Source organism: Anomaloglossus baeobatrachus, chromosome 2, assembly GCF_048569485.1.
Source record: "Anomaloglossus baeobatrachus isolate aAnoBae1 chromosome 2, aAnoBae1.hap1, whole genome shotgun sequence".
NCBI lineage: Eukaryota > Metazoa > Chordata > Amphibia > Anura > Aromobatidae > Anomaloglossus > Anomaloglossus baeobatrachus.
In genome coordinates this window covers 707,024,661-707,043,314 of record NC_134354.1, presented here as the reverse complement: position 1 = coordinate 707,043,314, position 18,654 = coordinate 707,024,661, and the positions used below count along the sequence as shown (strand labels likewise).

At 45.2% G+C, this 18,654-nt stretch overlaps 1 protein-coding gene across 1 annotated transcript in view; it reads right to left on the bottom strand.

Annotated features, from left to right (window-relative positions):
* Positions 1–18,106, bottom strand: part of FOXO1 (forkhead box O1) — a 54,460-nt gene extending 36,354 nt beyond the window's left edge. Inside the window, exon 1 of the mRNA XM_075334593.1 lies at positions 17,150–18,106. Coding sequence (XP_075190708.1) covers positions 17,150–17,677 — 528 coding nt within the window. The 5' untranslated portion in view covers positions 17,678–18,106. The remainder of the gene's footprint in view (positions 1–17,149) is intronic.
* Between the last annotated feature and the right edge of the window lie 548 nt (positions 18,107–18,654).

Genomic DNA, 18,654 nt, shown 5'->3' with positions numbered 1-18,654 from the left:
CTTTAAGGCCCTGTACCAAGAACCAGCATGAACGTATGGACATTGAAGCGACTGCAGTTCTGACCGACATTCTGCTGCACATTGGTAATTTACTATGCTAAAAGCCGCAACAATGATTGTAAGGGGGAAGCGTACATTATAGGTAGAGAAAAGAAACATTGTACTGAATACTATGAGACTTCGAAAAAGATGTATGCGTGTGTGTATGCGTGTGTGTATGCGTGTGGTGTTCATAGGAGCATAATAGTGGATCTAAAATGATCCAGGAAGGCCACCTTTTGTAGTTGTGAACCGTCATCTCCTATACAGCTGAGTAACAGATGCTGCAGCCATCTGATGGAAGGTAGGAGGTGCAGGTAGATGAGAAGGTCGAAAGCCGCGCTGCTGTGGAAGGGGAATAGGTCCCAACTAACAAGGATCTCGCTGCCATGGCTGCTGGCGTCGCGATATTGAAAATAAAGAGAAAGGAGGCAAGCCAGGGGACGCCGGAGGAGGAATAAACGCAACAACCCGACCCACAAAAAACCTGCCCATGTTGCACTAATCAAAATGCAATGCTTTTCTGCAACTTTGATTAAAGATATTTAATGGATTCCGCATCTTGCTGCCTGTATGGCCCTGCCTTTAGTTCATATTACAAAATCTTGGTGGCTGGTCCTCTTTAAACGCCTGTATATAATGTGCACTAATCATGTGCTCCGGCAATAAGCTGCTGAATGGCCTAATGTGAGAAGGCTTCAACTTGTGCTGGAAACATCAAGACCTGACTATAGACAGAAGAGTGTAAAAAGGATTTGTGCATTGATAATGTTACTTTATTCAAATTACAGAAATGGAAAAACGGACGGGACTAATTGCATTTGTTCCTGAGCAGAAGAAATACAAAATATAAAAAAGTGTATATTCGCAAGAGATGAATACAGCACCCAAACAATAGCGATGCCAATGTGAGCCCTGTAATTGCTCAAATATCACCAAAATCATAAAAATAATATAGCAATGTGGTCACAGGAAAACTGGCTGTCTTGTTTTTAGCTTTCAATTTTTTGTTCTTATTCCTGCTGCTCCCCTGAATATTTCTCTTTGTAAATCCGCCATACACTTCCAGGGCCTTATTTAGTGCTTATGTGCTTTACAAGGGGGATTGTTATACTCACAGGGTCATTATACAGAGCTTCCTATAAACATGGGCCATAAGGCTTTGTGCCCACGTTGCGTTCTGTCCCTGCGGAAATTTCTGCAGCAATTTGAACAGCACACGTGCGCTTCAAATCGCTGCAGAAACAATCCGTAATGAAAAGCAGGTTTCATGCGTTCTGGATGCAGCCCCACCATAGACAGAGCGGGATCTGAACCCAAAGCACATGAAAGAAGTGACATGTTGCTTTTCAGAACGCAGCGATTTGGCAGCAGCCGATGCGCTGCATTCTAATACGCAACGTGGGCATGGATTATGCAATCCTCATACATTGTGCTGGGGACGCAGGACTGATGCAGTTACGCTGCAGTGCAGAACGCAGCGTAACTGCATGAAAATATGCTACGTGGGCACATAGCCTTAGACTTGTGAGCATCGCCCCCGTGGTACAAGAATATAAACATTGGCAATGAAGGCCCATATTTATGGAAGCCTATAACAGATTTTAAAAAGTCAAAACCTAAAAATATGGAATCTTTAGAGAATAGTAGTGTGAATATAGGACAAACAAAAAGGTACCCGACGAGTCCACAGATTAAAGATTGAAAACTAATGGCCACATAAGCCACAAAGGAGTTGCTCAGTGAAAGGTTATTACTTTTCCAAATAGGTCTGAGCTCTGGGACCCCCACCGGTCAGCACAATGGGGCGCCTTATGCCGAACAGCAGTACACACGCTCCATAGAAGCTCCATGGATCTGGCAGAAGAGCCCTGTATGCGCTTCTCTCTGGCAGCCCCTTAGAAAATGAATGGAGTGCAGTCCAGCATACGCACTATGGCCCGATACGTCAAGGCCGGAGTTGTTCATGTCGGGCTTGAGGAGATGGCCTGAAGTCAGATATTTCCGATCCATAAGGAGCTTGTCAAAAGTTGCATAATTTTAAAGCAGCCGCCGGTTGTGCCAAAGCTATTTACTTCAATACACCGGCGTAAATGCTTTGGTTAATTGAGCTCCAAACTGAAAAAAGGAATATAAGTGAACGGTTCTGACAACTAACCTAAGTCAACGCGTTTCCTGAGGATTTTGCTTCCTTGCACAATCCCTTAGCATGTACTGCAGTCCAGCACTTCATGACTAAACTTCATACACAGCACATGGAGTATGGCAATGATAGCTCATGGCCACAGCGCTCCCGAGGAGACATGTAACACCTCGAAGATGTGACAATGTGACCATAATGGATGAAGCTCAGTATATGTCCTGACCATGTGACTCGTGTGTGGGTGTGTGGGTGGTTCTCAGCATTGTACAACTGATGAAAGACCTGTAGTGATGGCAATTACAAGTAAAAAAAAAATAAATGAAAAAAAAAAAAAAATTGTGACTGAACTTGAGTGACAGTGACTGAACCAACAAAAAGTGCCACCCCTATGACTGAAACCTAAGGTACAGGTGCATCTCATTAACTATTTGATATTCTAATTTATTAAGTAATTCAATACAAAAAGTGAAGCGCATATATTTATATAGTGTGATACAGAGTGATCTATTTCAAGTGTTTCTGTTGATGATTATGGCTTACAGCCAATGAAAACCCAAAAGTCATTATCTCAGAAAATTAGAACAATTAGGCTATGTGCGCATGTAGCGTTCTGTCCCTGCAGAAATTTCTGCAGCGATTTGAACAGCACACATGCGCTTCAAATTGCTGCAGAAAGAGTCCGTAATGAAAAAAGAAAAAAAAGCAGATTCCATGCGCTGAGTGCAGCCGCTCCCATAGAGCAGGAGCTACATCCAAAGTGCACGGAATAAGTGACATGTCACTTCTTAGACCGCGCGCTTCGGGCAGCAGCCGAAGCGCTGCGCTCTAATACGCCACGTGCGCACGTCTCCTGCATAATCTTCATAGATTATGCTGGGGACGCAGGGCGCATGCAGTTACGCTGCGGTGCAGATCGCAGCGTAACTGCATGCAAATACGCAACGTGCGCACATAGCCTTACCCAAACACACCTACAAAGGCTTCCTAAGCGTTTAAAATGGTCCCTTAGTCTGGATCAGTAGGCTATACAATCATGGCTAAGACTGCTGACTTAACAGATGTCCAAAAGGCAGTAATTGACACACTCCATAAGGAGGGTAAGCCACAAAAGGTCATTGCTAAAGAAGCTGGCTGTTCACAGAGTGCTGTATCCAAGCATATTAATGGACAGTTAAGTGGAAGGAAAGAGTCTGGTAGAAAAAGATGCACAAGCAATTGGGAGAATATTCTAACTTTTTGAGTATACTCTAATTCATTGAGATGCATTTGTATATACTGCACTCACCTAAGCCTTAGGCTATGTTCACACACTGCGTTTTTTACCTGCGTTTTTGGTGCATTTTTGCTGCAGAAATTTCTTGAGAAATTCTTGTAACCTTTCTGCAGACATTCCCCAGCAAAACCTATGGCAAAAAAAATTAGCTGTGCGCACACTGCGTTTTTTTCTTAAGAAAATCTACTGAAAGAATTTTCTTAAGAAAAAGAATGAGCATGTCACTTCTTTTCTGCAGCTAACTGCGTTAGTTACCATAGATAATTGGCACAATAACGCAGGGAGTAACCAGTGGTAAAAACGCACCAATAACGCAGGTGCACTAATCCTTCACTCAATCATTTTTCTAGTGTGAACATAGCCTTAGATAAAGTATTTATTTTTTTTAGAAAACACACTAGTGATGCATATTGGTTCATTTAAAACACATTGAGAGTAGAAATTCTGCAGCGTAAAAACACAAACAACGATTGTGGGAACGCAGCCCTAAACCTGATGATCTCAAATCTGGAGTCTATACACTGCAGATAAATTATTTTGATCACTACTAATGCTGCATCATTTTCAGTCTTATTACTCTGAGGACACAGCCGGGGCACTTCTGCATGGTCATTCCTGTGAACTGGATTCTAACGTGTTCTGATTTTGCTACTATCCAAAAGTTCAATGGACATTGCAAAAAAAAATCTAAAATACGTTTTCTAGTTCACAGATATCTGTTGCAACCGACCTTCCCAATCAAAAGCTTTAAAACGACAAAGACATGGCAGAGGCTGATCTGTAGTGGAGAGCAATGGAAAACTCCTTGAGGCCGGGACCACACGAGCGTAGTGCATTAGAGTCAATATGCTAATGACCCTCGGCTCCCGCTGTGCTGAGAGTGTAAACGGAGTGTCATTATACTGTGATCCGATCACAGCTGCAGAGGAGAGGGAGGGATTAATCTCCCTAACACCTCCATTGCCAGCTGATGCTTATGTCGCACTGCATCCCGGTGTCATCCAAGTGCAGTGCAATTTTTCACTACACCCATAGACTTGTATGGATACGAGTGAATACGGATCGGATTCCACCCACAGCATCCTGCGACTGTTTTCTCGGTTCGATTAGGACCGTGAAAATAAAATTGCAGATGGTTCGCCCCCATAGAGTAACCTTTACTCGCCGTGTGTTCTTACCCTAACAAAAAAAAAAAAAAAATTCCAAATCAATGAAGCGGAAGCAAGAACAATGGAACAGAAACACTCACATGATAGACAATTTCACTATATACACTGAAGTCTGATGAGCCAATTTCATATATAAAAGTTCTTAATGGAGACGAGGGTTGTATAGTGTATCGTCCATTTTTATTTCCTCCAGCAGAGGGCACATTACCAGCAGTGCGGACCAAATACGAGTAAGAAAAAAAGTCAAATGAATAAAGAAGAAATTCAATATGATACCAATAACGGTACTCAAGATATGCACAAAGCCTTATAGTCCAAGAAAAATACAGCGCACTGCATGATTATCCAAGTGGCAAGATCACGAGGAAAGTTTAACTGACCCTTTTACGATACCTACCGTAGATAATACTATGTACGCAATTCCAAAAGGATGAACTGGAAAAAACAAAAACCACACACACACACACACACACACACACACACACACACACACACACTTCCAAAGTATGTATATGAATATAATATATAATATAATATATATTATACACACAGACACACAGTACAGTGGTACCTCGCTTAACAAGTAACCCAGTTAATGAGAATTTCGCTTAACAAGCAAAGCTTTCTATAAATTTGTAACCCGATTTACGAGAAAGCCTTGCTGTACGAGCAAAATCCTCACCGCACACACTTCCGGTTCCGTACATCCACCGCGCTCTGACCCGCTCTTGCAGTCCAGACACAAACACCCACATACAGTATTATGCTCACCTTACCTTCCGTTCCACCGCCGGCCTCATGGTTCTTGTAGTTCCCGGGTACATTGCGACATCCTCGCGGTGAACTACAAGTCCCAGGAGGCCAGCGATGGAACGGAAGGTAAGGGGGAGCATATAATATGTGCGTGTGAGTTTGTGCATGTGTGGAATGATAGAATAGGGGACCAGGATGGGACATTTAACAAGTTGTGGAACGAATTGTTTGCATTGCAATGAATTCCTATGGGAAATATTGCTTTGCTGAACGAGTAACTTGGTTAACAAGCACACTCCCAGTTAAGCAAGGTTCCACTGTATATATTTTTAAATATTCACATGGCTCTTTGGAATTATTTTTTTTATTTTTTTTTTTTTTTAAAAGCAAAGCATTTCAGTTTTGTAAATTTTTACTTCTCCCATGTGAGAACAGTGCCGTATTGTGCCGCATGGGCTTGCGTTCCTTCTGGTTCTTGCCACATGCGGCAGATTTAGCCGAAGCGGCGGCCGGATGTAACGTTGCCTGGCACGTTTTTTGTCTGGCAAAAAAAAAACAAAAAAAAAAAAAACGCATCGCGCCGCATCTGGCACGATTTGCAATGCATCCCTATGGACGCCACATGCAGCGTCCTGCGGCAAAAACCGCATCCGGCCGTCACATGCGATTTTTTCCACTGCGCATGCTCAGTAGCCTGCCGCAAGTGGGAAAAACCGGACGGGCCGCATGTAAAAAAAACTTATGCAAAGGATGCGGTTTTGTCGCCGCATCCGTTGCATAGGTTTTTGAGACGGATTGGCCGGCTCTGCTAAAACCGGATGTGTGAAAGCAGCCTAAGGCTACTTTCACACATCCGGTTTGAGCCCTGCGGCTCAATCCGGCTGTGAAAACTATGCAACGGATGCGGTGAAAACACCGCATCCTTTGCATAAGTTTTTACATGCGGCCGGTCCGGTTTTTTCCGGTTGCGGCATGCTACTGAGCATGCGCAGTGGAAAATACCGCATGCGGCGACCGGATGCGTTTTTTTTCCGCATCGCGCCGCATCCGGCCTCCATAGGGATGCATTGAAAAATGCGCCGCAGCGGCCGGATGCGGCGCGATGCGGTGTTTTTTGCCGGAGCAAAAAACGTTGCAGGGTACGTTCGATCCGGCCGCCGCATCGGCTAAATCTGCCGCATGCGGCAAAAACCGGACCGAACGCAAGCCCCTACGGCACAATGCGGCACTAATGTAAGTCAATGCAAAAAAAAAAACCCGCAATCGGCGTTACAAAAGCCGGTTGCGGTTTTTCTGCAGAACGCCGTATTGTGCCGCAGAGCAAAAATCCGGATGTGTGAAAGTACCCTTAGGGTCAGATACCCAGTTTCCAGCCATGCTTACTGGGCTGCTTGTTGCAATTTTGATACAAATCACTGTTAGGGTACTTTCACACATCCGGATTTTTGCTCTGCGGCACAATACGGCGTTCTGCAGAAAAACCGCAACCGGCTTTTGTAACGCCGATTGCGGGTTTTTTTTTTTGCATTGACTTACATTAGTGCCGCATTGTGCCGTAGGGGCTTGCGTTCGGTCCGGTTTTTGCCGCATGCGGCAGATTTAGCCGATGCGGCGGCCGGATCGAACGTACCCTGCAACGTTTTTTGCTCCGGCAAAAAACACCGCATCGCGCCGCATCCGGCCGCTGCGGCGCATTTTTCAATGCATCCCTATGGAGGCCGGATGCGGCGCGATGCGGAAAAAAACGCATCCGGTCGCCGCATGCGGTATTTTCCACTGCGCATGCTCAGTAGCATGCCGCAACCGGAAAAAACCGGACCGGCCGCATGTAAAAACTTATGCAAAGGATGCGGTGTTTTCACCGCATCCGTTGCATAGTTTTCACAGCCGGATTGAGCCGCAGAGCTCAAACCGGATGTGTGAAAGTAGCCTTATAACCTCTGGAGATTTACTAGTTCTCTGAGTGCTGAGCTCTGGATAAGCCCGCCCACACCATTGATTGTCAGCTGTGCACTGTTCATAGGCAGAAAGCTGCCAGCCAGTGATGGGGTGGGGTTATATGGAGCTCATGCATATGGACAACTACATAGCAGCAGGTTTACTAGTCCTCTATTGACAATCCCCTGCTAATGAAACTAATTTTATCAGAACTACAGCAAGCAGTCCAGTAAGTGAAACCACTGGAATCAGGGTCTCTGTCTCTACATTATGCGGTTTTCAGAGATGGCAAAAAAAAAAAAAAAAAAAAAAACTCTGGTGACATTGCTTTTGGGTTGTTTCTTTTATCTTGTTTTCTCTATTGAGATCTAAAAGGTGTTCACAACAAAAGTGAACCAGAATCGGAGAATTTTTGCTAAGGTTTTCTTGCCATAGTATGTAGTTTTACATTCAGAAACTAAATAAAAGCATCAGAAGACAATATGTGAACATAGCATTTCAGGACGAAATCATAAAAGATTGACAAAGCCTCATGAGCAGAATGCAGAAACCCTGCACGGGATGACGCATCTATTACACAACAGCTGGGAAGCAAACACGGCTGTATGACAGCATCTCTCATCGAGCGCTGTCAGAGCCAGCCAGGCGTGCTAATCTGCAAACCTCCAGGATTAGGAAAGGAACGAGTCATAATCCAACAGCCAGCACCGAAACAGGAATACCAGACTAGAGGAGAAACCAGGTGAGGCCCAGCCCCCATGGACCTGACCCATCCCAAGAACCAGGGCTCTGGATCAATGGATCAGAGGTCGATTAGGAGCAGTAGTCTCCATTCATCCTCATAGGAACGCCGAAGATCAACAAAGCTCGGCAATCTCCAACACAGTCTAGTGCGCAAGACGGACCTCCGGTCCATTCAGCCAGGCGGTTCTTGGGATCATAAAAAGTATTGCACATCCCATGAATAGGGAGATACTTCTAAACTTGAGAGCACCCCTTTAAGCCATCTACATATATTACTTACAGAGTAGCAACTTCTGATTTTGCAGTATTCCCATTCACATAAATTGGATAAAGCTGCAATATCTTAGTGTAAATGTAGCTTCTAGCCAGGGCTGTGGAGTCGGAGTCGGAGTCGTGGAGTCGGAGTCGGAGCTCATTTTGGTGGAGTCGGAGTCGGAGTCGGTATAAAATGCACCGACTCCGACTCCTAAAATATATAATAAATTGGGGACAGGAGTGCAATGCAGAATGTGCTGAATATTTTACTAAATAATAACATTTAGTATAATGCTTATATTTAAGTGAAAAATTTATTGTAGTACAATGTGAACATCAGACATTTAATTGTTTTTATGATACAATAATCAAGATATTTGGATAGAACATAAAATATTTATTGGAATACAACTTTAGAACACAAAAAACTAATAAATTGTAAATATGTAATATATATATATATATATATATATATATATATATATATATATATATATATATATATATATATATATATATATATATATATACACACAGTGTATATACACACACACAAGATATATATGTAATCTACTGTATATTACATAGTGTATTACATATTTACAATTTATTACAGTTTTTTGTGTTCTAAAGTTGTATTCCAATAAATATATTTTATGTTCTATCCAAATATCTTGATTATCGTATCATAAAAATTATTAAATGTCTGATGTTCACATACACATATTCATGTACTACAATAAATTTTTCACCTAACTAAGCAATATATGTAGGAGTCGGAGTCGGAGTCGGAGCCGGAGTCGGTGCAAGAGAATTTGAGGAGTCGGAGTCGGAGTCGGAGTCGAAGGTTTGGCTTACCGACTCCACAGCCCTGCTTCTAGCCCCAGATACCTGCACAAAAATAGTGAAATACCAATCTGCAGATTTAAAACCTTTCACACACTTTTTTTTTCCAGGACAGAAATACTAGGATTCTGCACTAATACACAATTGCAATCCTTAAATACATTTTTGTCATCTTTAACATAGAAGCCTATAGCAAGTAAACGTTCTCAATAACACATAGGGTGGGGGTGGGGGTGGGGGAGAACCTAGTAGAAAGCTGCGCCAAATTTTGTGACCATAAGAAAGAAAAAAAAAATGTATATAATATATATATATATATATATATATATATATATATATATATATATATATATATATATATATATATAATAATAATTAATAATGGGTCACAATTGATGAAATCAGCTTTATAGATCTAAAAATTGCTAGACTACCTACACAAAGGCAGAAAAAAATAAAAAATTATATATACAAAATATATATTTTTATATAAAGCATAGACTTCAAGTAGGGGCAAAAATTGGATAAACAAGTAAAAAAAAAAACCAAAAAAAAAAAAACAAAACCCTAGACAAAACAGGTGCAGAGTGGATGCTGAATGGGGACCTATGTGGCTTGCACAGCAGTTGCACCTAGCCTACAGCTCTCCCCACACATAATAAAGACTCATCAGGTTAAATAATATCACAAACTCCAACTCGTGTGAGTAACCTATGCAAATATCACATCTCTACAGGGACATTTATCTGAGTTTTGGGGAATTAGTCATCGTACAAGTGAAGCTCAGATTATTCACATCTGCCACACTTGTGGGTTTCTGTCAGTCTGCTCCACCCCGGCTATTTCCTCTGCTGAAACACGTATGGCCCCGTGCACTCATTTTTAGAGTTTTTACACTTAACTTATTGTAAAATTGCAGCACGTACAACACATTTGCTCAATGACTTAATGGACTTAAATAATATACACTAAACAAAAATATACACACACCCACACACAACACTTTATATACACAAAAGGCCTTTTTCTCTCAAATATTGTTCACAAATTTGTCTAATTCTGTGTTAGTGATCACTTCTCCTTTGCTGAGATAATTCATCCACCTCACATTTTATTGTGGCCAGCCTAAGGCACACCTGTGCAATAATCATGCTTCCTAATCAGCATTTTGATATGCTGCACCTGTGAGGTGGATGAATCTCAAAGGATAAGAGCTCACCAATACTGATTTACACAAATTTGTAAATATTTGAAAGAAAAAAAGGCCTTGTGTACATATAAAAAAAAAAAAAACAAAAAAAAAAAAACAAAAAAAAACTTAGATCTTTGAGTTCAGCTCATGTAAATTTACACTATCTACACTATTGGCAACAGAAGTACACCCCTATGTGAAAATGGCTAAACATTGTGCCCAACCATTTTTTCCTCCATGGCGTCATGTGTCTCCATGTTACTAGTTCAGAACAGGGGGTGCTACATTTTATGTTATCGCTCTCATACTGGTCACTGGAAGTTTTACATGGCCCCTCATGGCAAAGAATTCTCTGAGCATATATGATAAAGAAAAAAAAACAAAAAAAAAAAAAACACAAACTTGTTGCTCTACATAAAGATGGCCAAAGCTATAAGAAGATTCCCAACACCCTAAAACTGAGCTGCAGCACGGTGGCCAAGACCATACAGTGGTTTAACAAGACAGGTTCCATTCAGAACTCACCATGGTCAACTGAAGAAGTTGAGAGCACATGCTCTGTGTCACATCAAAGTTGTCTTTACAAAAACAGATGTACAAGTGGTACCAGCATTGCTGCAGAGGTTACAGGAGGGAGGGGGGGTGGGAGTCAGGCTGTCAGTGCTCAGACCATATGCCACAGACTGCATCAAAGTAGTCTGAAGATCTGTCCTCCGAGAAGGAAGCCTATCCTAATATGTAATGTACAAGAAAGCCCAGTTTGCTGAAGACAAGCAGACTAAGGACATGGATTACTGGAACCATGTCCTGTGGTCTGACTGCAGAGATCAAGATAAACTTGCTTGGTTCGGGTGGTGTCTTGCCTACAGTCAAGCATGGTGGGGGGGGGGGGGTAGCGTCGTGGTTTGGGGCTGCATGAGTGCTGCCGGATATGGGGAGCTACAGATCATTGAGGGAACCATGAATGTCATTATGTATTGTGATATACTGAAGCAGAGCATCATTCCCTTCCTTCAGAAACTCAGCCACAAGGCAGTATTCCAACATGATAATTACCCCCAAACACCTCCAAGACAACTACTGCCTTGCTAAAGAAGGTGAGGGTAAAGGTGCTGGACTGGCCAAGCACGTCTCCAGACCTAAACCCTATTGAGCATCTGTGGGGTCTCCTCAAGCGACAGGTATAGATGTACATACATCGTCTGCACAGTTCTATAGATCCGTGCAATAAAGCGATTGTCCACTACTAGGACAACCCCTTCTAATTCCATGCATCTCCCCCAGTTATATATAAAAAAAAAAAAAAAAAAAAAAAAAAGACCCTGTGCTCACCTCCCATTCTGGAGGCGTTCCAGCACTGTTGGTAACCACAGTTCAGGGCTCCCATGACATCATGGGAGCCCTGTTTCAGTCTCACCACCTTCAGATCAAATCAGCAAATCAATCAATAAGTAGGGAGTGGCAGCTGCAGCGTCACTTCCTGTTGATTACCTAATTTGGTGCAGGCGCGAAGAGAAGCCCGGGTGATTGGGGAAGTGTGGCTCGTGTGACATCACATGGGGTCCAAACCGCTGTTACTGACAGTGCTGGAACAATGCCCGAATGAGAGGTGAGTATAGGGTCTTTTATTGTAATTAGGGGAAACAAGTGGAATCAGAAGGGGTTGTACTAGTAGAGGACAACCTGTTTCAGACACCATATAAAGTACCCTATGAGGATATAGTCACACTTAGCGGTTGTGGTGCAAGGCAAAGCAATACTGCACTGTGGCAGTTAAATAAAAATCTCTTGCGCCATTTTCACATTACAAAATATAATCAATTGTAAATGTCAAAAACAAAAGCATTTAGGGTAAAATAGCCAGAGACAGATTTCATAAAAACATTTGAGACTAGAAATCAGTTCCATTCACCTAGATGGCAGTACTGTGGTGGCGGCAAACGCATGGATTTCTGCATGAAATCTTCCCAAAAAATCTATGATGGGAAAATACATGTGAAAGGTCAAGAGAGTGGTCACCGCTTTACTGCACTATAGCAGGATGGCTCCTAAACCAGGCAGCCACAGAGGACCTGATACAAGGGAAAATTAAGAGTATGCGCCCATGTTAAAGGGAACCTATTTATGACAAATGTTTGGATTCCCCCCCCCCCCCCCCCAAGAAAAAAAAAAAGACAGACAGACACACAGACTGATCTGGGGAATCATATTGCCAGGTCAGTTTTACCTTATAGCAAACATGGTAAATAAACCCAAAAAACCTTGTAGAATTGCATTTGGTGTGCAATTTCACCGCACTTGTGAAATTTTTATCCCATTTTCCAGTACAATATGTGGCAGAATTAATTATGGTACTCAAAAAACAAGACCTCATATGGCTATATTAAAGAAAAAAAATAGAAGGTAAACTAGTCCAGTATGCCCCCTGCTGTGATTAGCACTTCACTGTCTATAGACATTGTATATAGAGAGAACATGTGGGCAGGGGCAGCTCTCCTGTTTTGGTAATCTGAATACTTTGTTAGAACGGCTGCAGCCAGTAATCTAAGTGATACATTGTTTTATTCAGAGTCTCTTTGCCTACATGTTGCTTTCAGATGAGGTAGCAAAAACCTGGCAGAACAGATTCCCTTTAACATTAGAAGTCCCAGGAATTTCGAGCTCCATAGGGTTTCATTGGTAGAAATGTTAAATGACCCCTCTCTGAGACTTCTAGTGTTAATGGTGTTTGGACAAGAATGCTGATGACATTTATATTCTAGGAAGACCCTAAAATAAGCCATTTGTTAATGAAGCTGCGCACCCTGTGGTCTAAAGACCATGATTCTGATATCAGACTTTGGTGGAGAATAACAAAGGCAAGGCAGAGTGGGGAGGGGTATAAGTTTATACACCGCCCAATGATGGACCCCACTAGAAGACTTCAGTGGCATCATACATTATCCATGCCAGGAGCTTTGCCACGTACATGGACAAATATACATATTTATTTTTTTTCTAACCAGTCCTGTGACTATCTCTTACCGCTGAGACAAATGAGTCCTGAATGCAGAATGTGGGGAACGTTGATCACACAGTATATTTACACTAATCACAATACGCTCATCAATCGTCCCCTTGTATTCCCCATATCCCAAACATGCCGCCGATTCATTCTTCCAGTCACCTTCTCCATTCCGACACTCACGAGCTAATTATTTTCCATTTAGTACCTCATTACTTTTACAACAGACTTGTCGTCAGGAGCATTTGTAACCATTGTTATAAAAAGTCAGCGTAAGCCTCGGCCTGCGATTACAGACGAGGCTTTTAAAGATGTGAGTCTTCGTGTCATTACAGGTAGGGAAGGCTGACGAAGTGCGCTAATTATTCATCGTTTTGCCAGCTCTGAAAAAAAATTTCATTGCTCCACTAAATACTGTGGTTGGCGAGAAAAAAAAAAAAAAAAAGTGAAGACATAATCTGCCTTTGTTTCTTAGATGGCGTGTGAAGTGTAATCCCTGAAGGAATGTAGGAGAACCTTGTGTAGCACGGACTGGACTAGTTCTTGGGGAACTTTGGGTAAACTTTGAGCGTCCCTGGTAGGAAGGGGCACAAAGTACGAGAGATAGTCTCCGCTGTACACCAGATCATGAGTCATGTTATTATTCAGGACTTGGTACTACCGGTATAAAATCATCTACTCATCGGCGAGGAAGCCACACGGAAGAGACAAGGAGTAACCTGGAAATCATTGACAGGTCCCCTAAGACACAAAGATACCCTCTGAAGATCACAACCCTAAACGCTGAAGTAGAACGATGGGACATTACACATCATGAGAGGTTATGGGCGGCTGAAGACCATCAGTCACCGACTATTAGGGTTTATAGGGCATTACTCACATTTCCATTGTCCCACACCAAAATACTCCTACACCGGTCTAATCAGAAAACAGACAGCCCTAATTTCTTCTACAACCCATTGGTAGCCGGTGGCAGATTTAAAGGGGAAATCCAGGCTTAGGATATTACATGCACATTACAGAGAATCCCTATGCCAACGCTTTTCCCAACTGAAGCAATGGGAACATATCTAAATAAACACACATACATACACATTATACATATATACATAGATAGATTGATATATATGTAACACACACACACACACACACACACACACACACACACACAATCACGTGATATATTCCAGTTTAACAAATAAATATCTAAACAATATGTTAAATCTTCAGAAAGCGACAAGATCAGCTCTGCTAAGAAAGAGCAAAGTGTCCCGGGTTAAAGGGAATTTCAGTGGCGGAGTCGGTTTCCTAGGTCTTACATAATCCCAGAGTTCCCCTCGGGAGAGATATTATTTGTATTAGTGATACTGTAAGTAGATGGATACGTCGGCCTCGCACGTGCTGCCTTTGTTTGGGTCTCCGTCTGACACACGACCTCACGTTGCAGATTGTTGTCCGTAGACTTTCCTGATGCGGTGCAGCCCGGACTCGTGCTGGATTACCGGGCAGGGACGTTATTCATGATTAATAACCTAGACCGCAGCAATATGACACCTCGGAGCCGCAGCTCTCCTACCTGTGGCTCCACAGCGGTTGCGAAATTACAACTCCCATCGTGGGCAGGGAGAGTCACAGTTCGGCGTTCACTCGTTTAAATGTTACAGAACAGGAACGGTTCTAAGAGAAGACAATGATGGGACCCCGGAGGGATAAATAAACTACACTCAGGAAAGACTTGTGTAAAATACAGAAAGAACTATACAACTGTAAGGAAGGCATCACTTCTCTACTGGTTGATAATTAATTGGAGTTCGTGTACAGCCATCATCGGCTTTCTCAGAAAAGGGGTAACCTGACAATAGGCTCTTCCTCAGGATGCAGTCCGGAGGAAATGGATAGTGGAGGGAATGTGACTACACAATGCAGGATTGTGGGGTCAGAGAGGAGCCTGTGTAGGTGCAGCTCACATACAACCCAAGGTAAGTACTGACCACAGAAGAAAGCGCGCCACACCAGCCCCCCCAGCAAGCAAGAGACACGGTGCCACACAAGCCCCCCCAGCAAGCAAGAGACACGGTGCCACACAAGCCCCCCCAGCAAGCAAGAGACACGGTGCCACACAAGCCCCCCCCCAGCAAGCAAGAGACACGGTGCCACACAAGCCCCCCCCCCAGCAAGCAAGAGACACGGTGCCACACAAGCCCCCCCCCAGCAAGCAAGAGACACGGTGCCACACAAGCCCCCCCCCAGCAAGCAAGAGACACGGTGCCACACAAGCCCCCCCCCAGCAAGCAAGAGACACGGTGCCACACAAGCCCCCCCCCAGCAAGCAAGAGACACGGTGCCACACAAGCCCCCCAGCAAGCAAGAGACACGGTGCCACACAAGCCACCCCAGCAAGCAAGAGACACGGTGCCACACAAGCCACCCCAGCAAGCAAGAGACACGGTGCCACACAAGCCACCCCAGCAAGCAAGAGACACGGTGCCACACAAGCCACCCCAGCAAGCAAGAGACACGGTGCCACACAAGCCACCCCAACAAGCAAGAGACACGGTGCCACACAAGCCACCCCAACAAGCAAGAGACACGGTGCCACACAAGCCACCCCAACAAGCAAAAGACAGTGCCACACAAGCAAGAGAGCTGGTGCCACACAAAAGATGGTGCCACACAATCCACTCCAGCAGAGCACATACCTCCCACATCCCGCCAGCCATACTTTCCAGAGTGGGGCACATATAGAGGCGCGAACAGCAAGGAGAGCCTCTCATACAGCCCATTACACAGTCTGCACCTGCGCTGCTCAAGAATACCGTTAGGTCATGATTTGGGGATCGCCCATATAGAACAAGCCCAAGGCAACTTCTGGGGACTCCACAAGTCTTACATCACCTGTGTGATACTAAAGAAATCCTGAAAAACACGAGAAACACTGATCTATACAATAATGCACATCACTCAGCGAGCGCACACTGATCTATAGAACGTGCACATCACACACTGACCTGCACACTGAACATCACACACTAAGAGCGCACGGTGACCTATACAAAAGTGCACAGGACACACTCAGTGAGCGCACACCAATCTATAAACAGATCACACTCAGTGAGCGCACACCAATCTATAAACAGAACATCACACACTGAGTGCACAGGACACAGCAGCCCGTCCACGCCGTCTGTGGCAGTCAGAGCATGGCGCGCTCCTCTGAGCCCTATTATATTCCTTTCAGGATCATCATGGGGATGGCTGCCCTAATCAGCCCGGAGCCTCAGAGCCCGGCTAATAGCTGCAGCCAGACGTGGTCCCCGGAGCCCCAGACGATCCCTCGGTGCGCCTCTACAGGAGTCGTGTTACCTGGTGGCACTGACACCGCAGCAGGTCATCACCGGGGGACCTCACAACGTAACCTGACACTCAGGTGCTGCTTGTACATCAGATATTGTGACAAGTGTCAGCGCTGCAGGCGATCTACAGCATCCGCTTCAGTCAGGAGCCCTGATTTATAGTAGTATAGAAGGACTACTACTCCCAGCAGATACTTCTCCATAACTTTACATGGATTCAGCAACCAATAATTATTGATTATAACCAACCAAGAAATCCTGTATTTATGATCCCAACATGAAACAACCTGGTCATGTTACAGCCGATCACACACTGCAGTCACTTTCTGCTCTGCTTAATGTGACAGTATAAAGGCTCCCTACACACAAACACCTGCAGGACTGGATGAGCGACCTGTGACAGATCGGCTGCACACAGTGGTCGCCCGACCGTCGCTCACCTTCCAGCCGGCCGAGCTGTTGCTGTCGCCCTTGTCCTTGAAGTAGGGCACGCTCTTCACCATCCAGTCGTAGATCTGGGACAGGGTGAGCCTCTTCTCCGGGGCGCTCTCGATGGCCTGGCTGATCAGGTCGGCGTAGGACAGGTTGCCCCAGGCGTTGCGGCGGGAGGAGCAGCTTTTGCGGGGCTGCTGGGCTCCCAGGGGGGCCGGGGAGGAGGCCGGGGACAGTGCCGGCACGCTGGGGGGCGCATGCAGGGCCCCGGGCGGGGGGTGCTGTGGCGGGGGCAGCGGCTGCAGGAAGTCCCCGCACAGTGCCGGCTCGTAGTCCTCGCTCTCCTCCAGCAGGCTCATAAAGTCCACATTGCCGGCCGCCGGCTCGGGCTGCAGGGAGGGCGCCGGGGACGAGGTGGCCGAATTGCTGGGGTTAAACTCGGGACGGGGCAGCGGCCAAGTGCAAGACCGGGGCCGGGATAACGGCTCGAAGTCCGGGTCTATCTCCACCACCGGGGGCGCAGGGGCTTCAGCCATGACTCCCGGGACTACGCACAAACTTTGCCGCAAAAGTTTCAGTCACTTCATGAGGCGGCGCTCCGTGGGGGAGAAATGTGCGTCACTCACTCGCTGCGTCAGATCAGAGCTCTGCGTCACTCCACAGACTGTGCGTCACGGCGCCGCACACGCCGCTCCGCTCTCCTCGGCAGCCGCCTGTTGAATGTCCGACCTGCCCCCCGGCAACAAGCTGCAGTTACTGGAAGCCGCCGTCACGAGCCGGACCTGCCCACTGCTACAAAGAAGGCAAGGGGAGTGGGCGGGGACTCCCTGACAGCACAGCGTCCAATCCCCGCGCTCCATCGCTGTCTCCGCCCCCTCTCCACCCTCCTAACTTTTCCGTGTTCTCCTGCCTTCACCTAGAAATGCCGCTGAGTGGGCGGAGATGAGCATGTGACGTCACTAGCTTAACCCTGTCTGTGCCTTTTCTAGCTGCTTAGTAAGCATCTGTGATTGGCTAGGTTATCTCGCAGCCGGCGTGCAACAGGTTAAGAGCCAGCGCCGGCCGATCCCGTGTTGTTGTTATGGTTCTGTGTGGAGCAGTGTGCGGTTTGTTTATGTCCCTTGCGTGCAACGTGTCTGCCGCGCTCGCCACAAACAGCCGGCGCTGTCCAAAGAGCAGAGAGGGGAATGACCCTGCAGATATCGCGGCTGTGCCGGACACGCGTGCTCCCCGTGATAATAACACAGCAGTGTGGGGCTCATACAGCGACCGTGACGGCTCGGGAATTTACCGTGGAAGAGTGACGTCACTGTGACTCAGCAGAGCGTGCACATATTACTGCCACATAGTGACCAGATAATCCCCCAATATCACATATTACTGCCACATAGTGACACGATAATCCCCCATACTTCATATTACCACCACATAGTGACCAGATAATCCCCCCAATATCACATATTACTGCCACATAGTGACACGATAATCCCCCATACTACATATTACCACCACA